This window comes from Scomber scombrus, chromosome 11, assembly GCF_963691925.1.
Source record: "Scomber scombrus chromosome 11, fScoSco1.1, whole genome shotgun sequence".
Classification (NCBI taxonomy): Eukaryota; Metazoa; Chordata; class Actinopteri; order Scombriformes; family Scombridae; genus Scomber; species Scomber scombrus.
Window position 1 is genome coordinate 12,215,740 of NC_084980.1, and position 14,610 is coordinate 12,230,349.

Below are 14,610 nucleotides of genomic sequence, written 5' to 3' on the forward strand. Positions count from 1 at the left end.
ACTGCACTCAAACACACCCCTCTGCAATAAATAAAACAGCTATACAACTGTATAACACACACAGACACACACAAGCACACACACACATGATATCGAAGTATTAGTGCCGCGCCACACACACACAGACCTTCCCCTGCTTCCACTCCACTGAGAGTGCAGTTCATCCAGCGAGAGTGTTGTCAGGGCAACAAACAGGCCGATGGAGAGCAGGATGAAGGAGTACGAAGAGTTGAGCTCTGAACTTTAGGAACAAACGGGCGTCGTAGCCACACTGCTACACACCCACCCATGCTATCTTTTCATCAGTCCTCCATCATCTCATCCACAACCCACCAGAGGTTCTCAATCAGTCATCTCCTCTTGTTTTCTCTCTCCATCTGCGCTCTCATCCCTTGTTCATCTCATTTTATTGAAGCTGTGTGTTATATCCTTACTATCCTTATATTACTCTCCTTATTTCCTTTCCATTATTTTTGCTTAGGCAAGCCTCCTTCCTCAGAGATGTTTTTATTAAGCATATAAACAACAGTAAGTACTCTGCTTGACTATTACATGAAGGGAGCAGCTGTGAGTGCAGCTTTTCATTGAGGTAGATGCAATACAAAACATTTCTGGCATGTAGTCAGGGAGAAGACAGTGAGCAATTTAACTTTCATTTTAAATTATTAATAGATTACTTTTTTGTTTTTTACAACATCAATTTGAGGTATGTTTTCTTTTGTAATGGAAAATATTACGTTTTAGTACATAGAACATTTTGTTTCTTAGCTGCTCCACTACTTCATACACCTACATTCACAAATATGTTTGTTAATACTTTCCTATTTTTTGCATCTTTAGCAAACATATAAATCAAAATTGGGTTTTTGTCTAATATTTGCAAGAAGTCAAACAAATTCACAGATTTTTGGTAAAAGGGCTACACTTTCTCTGGGTTCAGCGGTGAACATTCTGACCTAATGAACATATCATTACATGTAAATTATCTTTACACAAGGGAGAATGTTTGATAACATTATTCCTTTGCCATTCCTGCTACTGAAGATTGGTCCCTTTTAAGGTGTTGATTGCAATCACTTAATCAGTCAGTGATTCTCACAAGGCGCATGTCAAGGCACAGTTAAATATGTTACCACATTTCAAGCATTGTTAGTTTGCATCAAAATTGCTCAAATCTGTATTCACACTGTGCGTGGGATGTGTTTCCCCTGAAGCAGGCATATTTTCAATAAATGTAATTTTGTTTTTCAATAAGATTTTTTTGGGGGGTTTGTGGGTAGCTTGATTTCAGAGGAAAAGTGTTATTCTTCTCTGAGTCTAATAGCAGTCTGTAAACTGAATGTGTGTAGGAATAATTCAGTGGATTAAAATGGATTCAGAAACTAATTATTATTTGATTGAGTTCAATTGTTGCTGCTTTCTAACCATTATGTTCAGATAAATGTTATGTTGATCCTCCACACTTCAACAAACACAAAATTAAATTCCACATTGGGTCGGACTCAATTATATAGATTAAAATCAGTTATATTAGATGTCCTCCTATGATTAGTTTATAGCTATACAAATGAGTGACAGACATGATCAGTTCTCTGAAAGCTGATTCTGTGAAACAAATGAATAAAATTTAATTTAAGATATTAACATGCATGGATAAATGATAGTTGGGTGTCTAAATCATGAATTGTCTGCTCAAACTAATCACGATCAAATAATAACTGCATATAATTTCCTGCTAATTGAAAATCAAGGCGAATAAAGTTTCGTTGAATTGATAAATTCACTTAGGAATCTGAATTAGTTTTGACCAGAAGGATTTATACACAACAACAAGCTTGATATGATAAACAGCTTTATCTCACAACTGTGTGAGTTTGTTTTTATAAACACTTCATGTGTTGGGTTACGAACACAGAACTAAATTGGGATAATAAGGCATGTTAACATTATGTCAAGGCTTCTGATTCTTTTCATTTGCAAAAGTGATCTTCTACTTGAGGTCACATACTTATTAAGAGAAGATATAATAATATACAGCATAGTGATTAACACTGAAATGAGCTACACACTCAAGCGAAAGGGAAAGTCTGACATTGGTACCCACAGGGTAAATTGATTCTTGCTTGTTGCTTTCATCTTCCATTACTTATGATAAGATGGAGAAGGGAAAATACATCTGAGAAATACATGCAGGAACATTCAGGCAGTCAGTATGGTGACTCAGTAGAGTAGACAGGATGTTGATGGGTCAAAGAAAGACATGGGCATGTATGTATGAAACATGTAAAATGACCTGTTTACTATATAGAGGTGTAGGTGTGCAAACATGCTATACTATCTCCTTAATAAGTGAATAAAATGCTTATCAGTCAAAATAAACTGATGAGCGTTAATTGGTGCAGCTACTGACACACTGGGAATGCAGTGCAAATGTTGTGATAAATGATAAAGATGTTTAGCACATCAAGCCGGCCTTAATCTAATTATTTAAATCTTGATCAAAGCAAGTGAAAATGCAATTTGATTAACTTCACTTTTGACTTCACTTTGGTCTGATCTGTTTTTATCATTTACTTGCAACATTCTCTCAGTTGAACTAAGATGAAGAGGGGGCCTTTTGCTTCATTTAAATCCAGTAAAAACAGATCAACTGAGCCAAATGTTTGTAGGAGAAAAATAAACAAGACGAGCAGGCAAATACAAATACATCTGTATGTCTAAACTGTGAGGTTGAATTTTATGAGTAATCCAGCAGCAATGAAAAACACCAAATGTTCGTATGTACGGTCAATATTTCAAGATAACAGCTATTAGATGCCTTCTACATTGAAGTCACAAATGTGTAAGAACGCAGCTGCTTTAGGGGAGGTTTATTGAAAACCTCATTCTCCAATGCCTGACCCAAAAGGCAGATGGTGCGCAATGCTAAAAATATAAAAATGTTTATAAAAGATATTCATATGTGGATGATCTCTACTTCCTTGTAGCTGCCTTTTTGGACCCCCCCCCCCCCCCCCCCCCCCCACCCCCCCCCTTCCGCTGTACCAAAGATAATTAGCCTACTCTGCTATTTCATATACACTGGCAGCACTAGCAGAACAGAAAAGATGCCATTCTGACAGACTATGACAGGAGCACTGCCCTAGTTTGTCGCTTGAAGAGGCTCTGGAGTGTGAATGCGTGTGCACGTGTGTGTGTATGTGTGTGTAAGGGGTTTGTCTGCTGGTTGAATGCTTGCAGTGTTGAACTGTGACACCCAGTCTGATTCAGACACTTGTTTTTTTTAATATGCTTCTTCCACTAGTATGCCAACAACTCAATCAAGAGCAAAGAGCAACAAACACACATGCACGCAAATATACCGACACGCACACAAATACACACATAAGCACGCACAAACCAGAGACCTTGAGTATTCAGAAAAAACTCACAGTACAAAGCACAGACACATACGCCTCCACACGTACACCTCCACACACTCAAACTGTGACGCATCCCACCATTCATTTAAAGAACTGAAATTAAAATACCTCATGAGGAATGAAAAGAGTGAATGAGCAGCGATAGATAAAGCTTTTTTTCCTTAATAAGACACAGGACAGCTAATTATGCAGTGTGGCTTTTTTTTTTAATTCTCCATTTGTTTGTTACAATGTATGGTCTTCATCTTGACCTTTTTTGTGCTCTGTTAGTTCTTAAGACATTCCTCCTGATGGGACAAGAGCCCTGGCACCCTGTGGAGACACACATACACACACACAGTGCTGTCACACAGTGGTTGGTCACAGGAGGGTAAATTGGCCTGGAATCTCAGGAGTGAGCCACAGCGGTGGAGACGGATAGGAAATCACATGTCAAATAAAAGTGCGCTTAGACAGGTTGCCACTATACCACACGTGCACATACACCTACAGTAATTGTCTGTCTAGAAACCTGTCTGTCTGCCCTGCTGCTTCTATCAAATCAAACCTAAACTAATTTGTACTGATGTAAATACCATCAAGCAGTAAACAGAGACTGAACAAGCATCACTGGGAAAACACTGAAATGAAAAAGGGTGAGAGAGAAAGCATTTACTATAGAAATATGAGAGAAATGTACAAGTAGAAAAACAACTGAAAACAAAGAAACATTTATTGGCTTTTTTAAAATGTCTTCATTTTTGCTCAACAAACCACTAACTGGCTTGGACATCACAAAGTTGCAGGACTCAAAGTCTCACTAATATGCATGCACCAATAGCTCAAGCTTTCCTTGTCTATTGAAACGGGTGTCTGATATATATCACACACAAACAAAACACTCTCCAAATCTTGTTAGAAGGGACAAGAAGAGGAACGTTTAGCTTGTGGCGTAGTCACATCTGAGAGGCTACAGCAATATGGGTAGGCGTCCTTCAATTTAAACCACAAAATATACTTTTTATCATTGATTTCTAAAATGCTTCATATTGTCATCTTCCCCACTTTCAGCAGAACAAGTGACTCATTTTCTGGACTGCCGCCTCCTCAGTAAATGTTTGTTCAAGTTTATGCAATTAAAGCTACTTAAGGTTAGGGAAAGATTGTAGTCATAACAAATCAACGCCAACAGTGCCAAAGTTGGACACTTTCTACAACCAGCTATCCACTACTATGCTGTTAGAGCATCAGGATACTTCTGCCTGTACTTCTCGGAGAAAACAGTCATAATACAAGCTATCAGAGGAGGTAGATTGTCAAGAAAAGTGCAACAAACTGATTTTTCACTAATCATGTAATTGTTCTGTTGGATTCCTAGAGGTCCTGTATCTAACAGCTCGCAGGAATATACTGTACATCCATTTGATAAAGTTCAAGCACCAACTGAATCCTTCCTGTAAACTGCAATTAAGAGGAAGCAGTATGATTGTTTTCTGACATTTAAACTCAGGTGTTTTTTTCTCAATGATATCTTCACAGATGTTCATAAGCGGAGAAAAGATTAGAGCACCAGTCAGCAAACATTCCAAATCCTCGGATGTTTGTTTGTAATACTGGATAATGCAGCCTTTCCCAGCCGTGGCACGAGCCAAGACAGCTCAGTAAACAACGAGACAAAAGCAGAGAGAGAGAGAGAGAGAGAGAGAGAGAGAGAGAGAGAGAGAGAGAGAGAGAGAGAGAGAGGAAGAGGTGGAGGTAAGAAAACAACCCAATTGAATTTAGTCAAATTAAAGGTCAAAACAGGAGGTGGGAGGTGTGTGTGAGTGAGGAGGGGCAGTGATGGGAGAAGAATGGGAAGAAGGAAAAGAATGGGAAGAAGTAAAAAGGGAAGTGTGTGTGTGTGTGTGTGTGTGTGTGTGTGTGTGTGTGTGTGTGTGTGTGTGTGTGTGTGTGTGTGTGTGTGTGTGTGTGTGTGTGTGTGTGTGTGTGTGTGTGTGTGTGTGTGTGTGTGTTAGGGTGGCGGGTAGAATGTGGTCAAGGCCCAGCGATCAGTGATTTGACCAGCAGTTAAGGGCTAGTTCAGAGGGGGAAGGGATCAGCAGAGGTGGTAGAGGGAGGGGGAGCTCACTTATACCCAAACTTCACTCCAACCATCTGACATCAGACACTGAGGGAAGGCTTCTTCTGACATTAAAGAACTCCTCATCTAATGGGAATCATCCAAGCCTAAAAGCTGTTCATGTTCAATTCTAGTTGGTTAAGACGCACACATGTTCACCAACATGGCGCTACTGAAATAAATTCTTCAAAAAATCTTGTGTATGCACATAACAATAATTAAAAAACACATGAATTGAATATTTAATTAATAGAAAGCCTGTGCATTCTTCTTTAACAACGCAGTGTGCAGATATAAGCTTGACTGACACTTAAACGTCGATTTTGCAGAATCTATTGGAGGTTATTCCACGTTAATATCTACTAGATTTTTTTCTGACTGAAATTAATAGTTTGACATTTCGAGAAATAGACTCATTTGCTTTCTCTGCAGAGATGTAGATGAGCAAAGAGGATCAATACTGCTGTCATGTCTGCACGGTGAATACGAAGCAACAGCTAGAAGATGGTTTGGAAACGGGGAGACAGCTAGCCTGGATCGTAGCTTCCACAGTTTCCACCTGTTTCCACACTTTGTGTCAAGTTAGATTAACCAGCAGCCGGCTATATACTGTACAAATATGAGAGTAATATCTTCTCATCTCACTCTCTGCAAGAAAGCAAGTATGCGTGTTTCCTGTGAAGTCAAACTGTTGATTTAAACATGGCCAAAGGGACTTTCAAGGGTTAACAGTTTATCATGACGGATGTGAAAGAAAACACTGCTCTCCCTTCAAAACAGAAAAACAGAAAGACAAAACAAACAAAAATGAATTACATTTGAATGGGTGGGGCTGAATACAAAATCAAATTGAGCAACCACTGACTACCATTGAATACAACACAAAGGCTCTCTGGGTGCTGTTATGGGTGCTCTGCTCACTAGACCACAGAGAAATGGGATTGTTAGTCGGTCCGGTCAACATATCTCTGCTTGTCCTTTTTTCCCCCCTTTTGTTTTGTTTTGTCTCACTGATTCTCTCTTTTGAATTTGTCTCTTTCTTTCCTATTTATACTTTCATTCTCCCTCTCTCTCTCTCTCTCTCTCTCTCTCTCTCTCTCTCTCTCTCTCTCTCTCTCTCTCTCTCTCTCTCTCTCTGTCTCTCTCTCACACACACACAATGAATCCATGAGGTGAAGCCCTCACAGCAGAATCATTCTCTGTCACCGAGCTGTATTTATAACCCCATCTATCAGCCAGCCCCGGGAATACGTGACACTATTCTCTGGACCAAGACCACCAAACTGCCCCCCAGCCATACATTAGGGTAGGATGAGTGTATGTGTGTGTGTGTGTGTGTGTGTGTGTGTGTGTGTGTGTGTGTGTGTGTGTGTGTGTGTGTGTGTGTGTGTGCACCTACATCCATGTGCATGCATGTGTGTGCGCGAGACTGGGCCTGTGTTAAGCAGATATTGGAGCTCTACCTCATTACAGAAAACACACAGGCTCCTGTCCAACTGCTACTGGAGGCCAGAAAGAGACGGAGAGAGGGAAGAGAAGAAAAAGACAAAAAAGAAAAACAATCCAGGAGAGAGGGATATGGGGGGGAAAATAGAGCAGAGCAGATATGAAAGGAGGGGATTAGAGAAAAGAAAAACAGGAGGGTTCTTGCGCTTGCTGTCCCTCTCTCTGCTGCTCTCTGATGAGAGCGGAGATCTATATCCTCTTCTGTCCAAGGTCACGGTTGTTACATGGGAGCACGGCAATCTCTCGGACTCACACACAAACTCAGTGAGGTATGGCTCTGCCGATAACTACAAGCAGCCATTATAGATTAAAGCAATTAAACCAGAGGAGACCTTTGACCCAACATTATGCTACAGTCAGGATCATGGTGAATCATAAGATGTGTGTGGAAGTAGAGGGCATGCTTTACATACGCTTGCTTCTGCACTAACTGCACACCCTCATGTCAACCTTATGAAGCACCCCTTTTCCCCAGCAACCTGAGGCCGATCCAATGAAAAGCCTCAAGCATACTGTAGTTTCAAAACTGATTACAGATTAAACTACAACATAAACCAAAGGTGACTCACATTTTCCCCTGCTGTGCTGTGTTTGTTGTTTTTCCTCTCCCTCCCTGCTTTCACTTGATTACTAATTCAGTTGTATTCCCATTTGCACATAGTTTTCAGGCAGAATTTTGAATCAAGTCATCCATTTGCGTCTATTAGTATAATCACAGTCGCAGTGGAAGGTAGTATAGGGCTTCAATCTTGTGTCTGTGTTTACTAGGATTGGGGAGGTATATTTAGAGACAGAGGGAAGGCATGAAAATAGAAAGAGGTGATCGCTGCTTTCCCCGCCATGATCCTGAGCCAGAAAAAAAAAAAAGGTAAGAAACATGTCATTCCACTGTGCAAGAGTGCATCAATATAAAAAGTTAAGATGGCAGGGGGGCAGCAGGATAAGAATGAACCAAGGGAAGACCTGCGAGCATCTACCCTGCTCTTACATCAGTATGCCCTCAGGGTTCAGACAGAGGGTGTGTGGGGCTCCCTCTGCTGGTTCACAAAAACTCATCAGTTCCCGCTCATCTCGCTCTCTCATAACAAAGACCTTTAAAGGGATACTCTTCATCACAACAACTTATGAATGAACCCATTCCCACTCTGGATCGTGGAGCAGCAAATTCAAGCAATCTTTTCAATACTGCTGAAGCACCATGCTCCACCAGTCCACCCTCGCAACTGCTTTTCTTGTAAATGCCAACAATTTTGGATTAGATCAATAGCTCTGGTCGTAAACTAAGCTTGTTGACAACTTAAAGACTACTTTCTGTTAACACTATCAGTTCTATCAAAGGGACTGTGTTCTTAATTGAGCCTTGAGAGCTGCATCGTTTTATGACAGTCTTGCTTCTGCTACTAGACAGACTCAGAGGGGGGATTTCCTAGAATAACATGACTACTGAGCGTGGGTGGAAAATAGACATCCTCATAGACAAACAGAAAGTGCTCTCTCACACACACACACACACACACACACACACACACACACACACACACACATTGGCACAAAGAAGGGAGCAATCCCTCAGCTAAGCGTGCAGTCACAGCAGGCAAACTGTCAGGCCGAAAGGTAAAAGCAGAGCATAGAGCACAACAAAAATGACTTCATTGGATTACTGTCCTGTCGGGGCACACACTTGCACACACACACACACACACACACACACACACACACACACACACACACACACACACACACACACACACACACACACACACACACACACACACAGGGCTTAAAGGTGCCAATTAGGCCAATAGTATTAAGCAGCAGGACAGAGAGATGAAAGACCAAGTGAGCCACACAGAAATATACACACACACTCTGCCTGGCACACTCTTTGAAAAGTGTGTGTTCGCAATCAAATCAATCTGAGGACTCAGTCACCTCATAGACTCTCAAGTTGAGCATGATTACACACACACACACGCACACACATGCACGCATAGCAACTCAGATGCCACTGTGTGTTTATCTAAATCAACAGGAGTTTCCTTTGACTTCCAGTTGGTTTCATCATTAATGGTCCTTTCAATGAATATTTCAACAGTGTGTTAGTGTCTCACTCACATGCGTTGTCTTTTTCTGTTAAAACACTCCTCCTCCACCTTCTTTCCTCTCCCTCTCACTCGCTGCCCATCTATCCTCCTGAGCCTTTGTTCTGTGTGAACTCCTCGGGGCTGTGACATACATTCAGCGCGATGTACTGTATGTACACACGGCTTATACTGTTAAGTCAGCCAGAGACAGGAGGTCCCATCAAACCTTTGGTGTGGCCTGTCTGTCACTGTCTGTGTGTGTCTGTGTGATGTGAATCATTTGATTGTTCAGTCTATCCTTGTGTACGCTTGTGGAGTTGTGTGAGTGTAAGTGAGAAAGAGACGCAGCTCATAACAGGATGGAGAGCTTTGTTGCGCTGCAGAACAGGATTGAGTGAAGCTTTGGGGAATACAGAGGGAAATGATTCACAGAATGACAATCTGTATCTTCTCCAGTCAGACTGTCTGACAGCCACCAGGCATTACAATGCCACTTACTCTTCCCATTTTGCTTCAAACAACCTGTTTTATAAACTATTGCCTGTGTGCAAACTGTCCTCCTCTACAGCCAGTTTTTTTTTCTCTCCTCCACTTAGTGCAAGTTCAACTTCCCATTAAATAAACCAGCTCCCATGTTTCAGCCCACCAAGCAGTCAGGAGAAGTTAGTAAGTAAATGTATTGGCTAATTTCAGGCCGAGCATCGATGTTAATACAATAACTGAGAGAGGCTCAGCAGCAGCGTGTGACAAATTTAATGTAATTGCTGCTCCTCATTTGCAGACTGAGGCAGAAGGCTGTAGTCCCCAGCAGAAAAGAAACCATTTATCATTGTGTTATAATGATATCTAGATATAATTCAGAGGCATTTTAACAGATGTCAGTGTTGTTTTGGCATAATCGTTTTAAGTTAGGCCTTTTTACTGATAGAAAAAATAGTAAACGAAAAGAAAAATGTGAAGGAGCTTTAAGTGAAATGTCTACATCAGCCTCCTCTATCTTCAGCATGGCAGGGTTGCCTGTGTGTATATGTCATACAAATTTAATGTCAATATGCTCAGAAAAGAAAAACGTGACGTACAGTTTTTTCCCCGCTTTTCTTTATGCATGATTCATAACCGAGCCGAGCACTTAACGGCAGTCTCCGCCGCTCCTTCCCCGGCAAGTGGAACCACGGGATGGGGCTCTCCTATCCGTCACTACGGCGCGCAACCAACTAGGCTACACATAACCCACCAGGACACCCACCTTCATTTTCCGGGTAATTCCTTAAGGCTCGGCACGGCGACAACGCGTGAAAAAGAAGCAGGGAGCACAGGACGGAAAAGGATGGATAGATCCACAGGACGCGTGGTGGTGCCATTTTCAGGCTGCGCTGCGCCCTCGCTGCATCCCTGTTGGCGGTGTCGAGTCGGTGAGCGCAGCCCTGCGATTGAGGAGAGAGGGAGAGAGCAGAGCAGTGCAGAACTGGAGAGAAGACAGGAGGAGAGAGAGAGGAGGAGACGCTGAGAAGGAGGGTCCACAGTCAGCCAAATCCTGTCAATCAGCCGCCCGGCTGTGGGGTGGTTTGGAAGTCTTTGGACACTTTTGCACTGTAAAAAACATAAATATGAACTATTTAAGGCTGATATTGAGTCTTTAAAAATATTTTTTTCTTAATAAGAGCGTATAAGAGAGATTTTAGTTTCCATCTCAAATCAAACCAACTTTCCGTTTCCCCTGCTCCTCTGAACAAAATATTCAGCATATCTCCATAATGAAACGACCACATACTGTAGGTCCATCCTGCCTTCAATCCAGAACGATGCAGGTCTAATGGTAACAATAAATTAATAATAATAATAATAATAATAATAATAATAATAATAATAATAATTATAGCCTAATGATTTTTTTTGATGGCTTGGGTTAAATGAAACGTGGTTTTATGTCTTCATGGCAGCAGTAAATACCATGTTAAGGCTGTATTATGGTAGGTTGTCACTTTTGCTGTCACTCAACAGAAACTAAAGAGTCACAGTGACCTTTTAATACTACAGCTAATGCTTTCATTTATCTCCATGGTAACCAGACACTATCCTCTAGCTGGCTTGTTTAGTTACATTATATCATCCTGTAACAAAGACGTACAAATTATCTGAAGTTACAGACCAAAAATATCAATAAGGTAGTTCAGTGAAAACTACAATCTTCATGGCGATGTCAGGAGTACTACCCAATCACATTGATGGTGTCTGCATCATGAACGCAGTGTAACATTGACATATTTTCTTTCTTTTTTTTTAAAAACTGTAGAGAGGAGGGACATTTATCAAAAGGGCCAGTGACCTACACTTGACCTTTCATAAATTGGTCTTTACTTTTTTTCTCTTTTCTTTTTTTAAGAAAAAAGGCAGATTCATGACTGAAATGTGACATAGACCCCAAAAAAAATTTAATGATGGGCTGAAATAAGAGTTTAAACAAACTGGTTACACATAAACATCAGGTCTGCAAGTAACATATTTATTTGAAACAATATTTTAACAATATTTTCTCAGTTAATCGATTAGTAGTTTGGTTTATAAAATGTCAGATGATGGTGAAAAATGTCAATCACTGTTTTCCAAACCCAAAGTGACATCCTCAAATTTTGTACAGACCAACAGTCCACAACCCAAAGATATTTAGTTTACTGTCAAAGAGGACTAAAGCAACAAGAAAATATTTACATAATTTGAGAAGCTTGAATCAGAGAATTTTAACATTTTTGTCTTTAAGAATATCTCCAAATGATTAATTGATTATCAAAATAATTACAGATTAATGTAACATCTAACTAATTGATTAATCAGCTAATCTTTGCAGCTCCACTAAACAGCACATTTCAAAAGTTGTCAAATGTTGTATAAAAAATGTTTTGATCTTTAAATAAACTTTAAAAATTAAATGGGAAACCTGGTGACTTTTGACTTTTCTTTTCTTTTTATAGGAAACCCATTCAGGAGAAGTTATGCCTTGATTCGGGCAATACAGCCTTTTCTTGTGAATTTGCTACATTTGCCAGGGCGTTTTTTATTTTTATTTTTCTTCCAGTTTTTCTCATGTTTCTCCATTCCTCCTCTTGTCTCCTCTTATTGTAAAAGTGTATGAGCAAAACTTGATGTAACAGTTAAAAATGCAGGGGCTTCAATGACAAAACCAAGAGAGTCAGTGTGGGTCAAGCCATGGGCTTTTATTAAAACCAATTAAAAATCTATCAAGCGACAAAACACAAAACTAGAGAAAGAGGTCTGATAGACAGCCATCCTGTGAACTAGCTTCCACCAACCACAGTATGAAGGACTGGGAATTTGCTATCTGTGAAATCAAAACATAAAACAACAGAAACAAACAAAAGATCATGGTCTAAAAAAGGTGAGTGAACTCCCAGGGCACCAACCACGCCTGACAACCACCAACTTCAGACCTAGAAGGTAAAAGAAATCTTCTAAAAATAATTACAAACAGGACCTGAGCTTTATTTTCTTAACAGTAACTTGGTATTTACTGCTGCCATGATGACAACATAACATTTAACCATGTTTCATTTTAACTCAAACCCTGCTCTTTTCCTGACCCTAACCAAGTGTTTTTTGTTCCTAAACCTAATCAGACCTTAACCACAGCATTATTAACGATCAATATTTCATTTGATAACAGTGATTTGTAAGGGTTTTTGGAAGCAGCATATTAGAAAACGCTCCTATGAGTCATTGGAAATAGATCAGTTCTATCATTTCAGTATGAGGACATGTTTAAATGTATTAAATTGTCAATGCTTCAGGGACATCAACATCAATATTTGTCATTTCTTGCAAGGCTATCCTAGGCTGAAAGCCTTACACAACACAACTTCGACTATAATAGGCTGTACATGTCAAAACAAAACTATCTTATGGGAATTATGGGTTTTAACCAAAATTTCAAACAATATTAGCACATTTTAACTCAAGGGAAAAGAAAAAGGGTATAGCAAAAATGATTTATACGTATTATTTTGCTCAGCCATCAACTTATTTGCGATCAAACAGTGACAGATGTTTATCCCATCTACTTTTCAGGAGCAGTGACCCAGTTACAAAAGGGTGCAACCACTGAATATTAAAGACAAATTAATCATGATCCCAACTAAAACAATCAATATGAACCATAAGTGTTATCTTTTTTGCGACTTCATTTGCATTAGAACATTTAGGTGAGATAGTTATTCCACAATGGGAACTGTCCATGGTGTACCCGCCACCATGTACAAACCACAAAGCCAGCCATCTCATTGCTGATCCAGATTTGTTGGGATCCACGACAGACAGTGTGGGTATCACCAGGATAAACACTTCTATCTCACTGTATAAAATACTGTCAATTATTTTGATAAGCAACATGGGCACATGGCTATTACTGGATTAGTGTCAGTTCCAGCAGGCCCCTTTCTATGTTTGCCCAGTTGTTGATATGGTTCCTGTGGATGCTACCAGCAGTTGACAACATGCATGTGATTCCAATCAAACACTTTATGGAGATTTATTCAGCCTATGTTACATCTATTTGACTGTAGTATGGATGTCAGGAATGTGTGTGTGTGTGTGTGTGTGTGTGTGTGTGTGTGTGTGTGTGTGTGTGTGTGTGTGTGTGTGTGTGCGTGCGTGCGTGCGTGCGTGTGTGCGTGCGTGCGTGCGTGCGTGTGTGTGTGTGTGTGTGTGTGTTTGTTGGCTGTTGGTATGTCTCCGGCAGACTGTCTTTAAACATGAATAAATAATGTGTGCAGCCTGTCATATGAAATGTGCAAGGAGGAGCTGTGAGTTAGCGAGGTCAACCTTTCAATCTTCCACTTCTTTAACACTGACAGAGCTCATGTGGCAAAACCCCTGCCCCTGATGGGAGGAGACAACGTTTAGCAGGATGTTACTTCTCTCGCCTAACTGCTCATCTGTGTGTCTTTGTTTCCCTATACAGGATGTTGTACATTTCTTCCATTTACTGTCAGATTCTCACTGTCTGTTTTTACCAGGTTAAAGTCAACACAATATAATACAACCAGCAACAGTTTAAGGAGACATAGGATGTGTGATTTGAATTGAATTTGCTGACAATGTACGATTTCGCTTCTAACCTTGAGTCCTTTAATTTTCACTTTTAGATTTGCTTTGACTCCAGATTTTATTCCTGTGAAGATCAAATCATTAATTCTAACATCTTATATATTGTGTTGTTTGGTTTTAGATATGCATTTAGTGAAATTAGGACTTATTTATGCATCTAATTTGGCATTTTTCTCACTGTGAATGTCCAACACAGCTGAAAGAATGGGGTAAAAAGATCCCATAGGTCACCTGATGCACTGGGATTTTTCTCCCCAGAGGCAGCAGGCAAATGCGATGTGACCACGCCATGATTTATGGTAGGATCATGACCACAATTATATTTACCACGAGTAACGTTTTTCTATCACACTTCTGTCCCAAATGAGGCTCCTGAAAGAGC

General features: G+C 40.2%; 1 protein-coding gene across 1 annotated transcript in view; it reads right to left on the bottom strand.

Moving 5' to 3' along the window:
* Positions 1–10,471, bottom strand: part of LOC133991009 (ephrin type-A receptor 3-like) — an 82,017-nt gene extending 71,546 nt beyond the window's left edge. The window contains 1 exon segment of the mRNA XM_062429458.1: positions 10,357–10,471. Coding sequence (XP_062285442.1) covers positions 10,357–10,471 — 115 coding nt within the window.
* Positions 10,472–14,610: the final 4,139 nt, after the last annotated feature.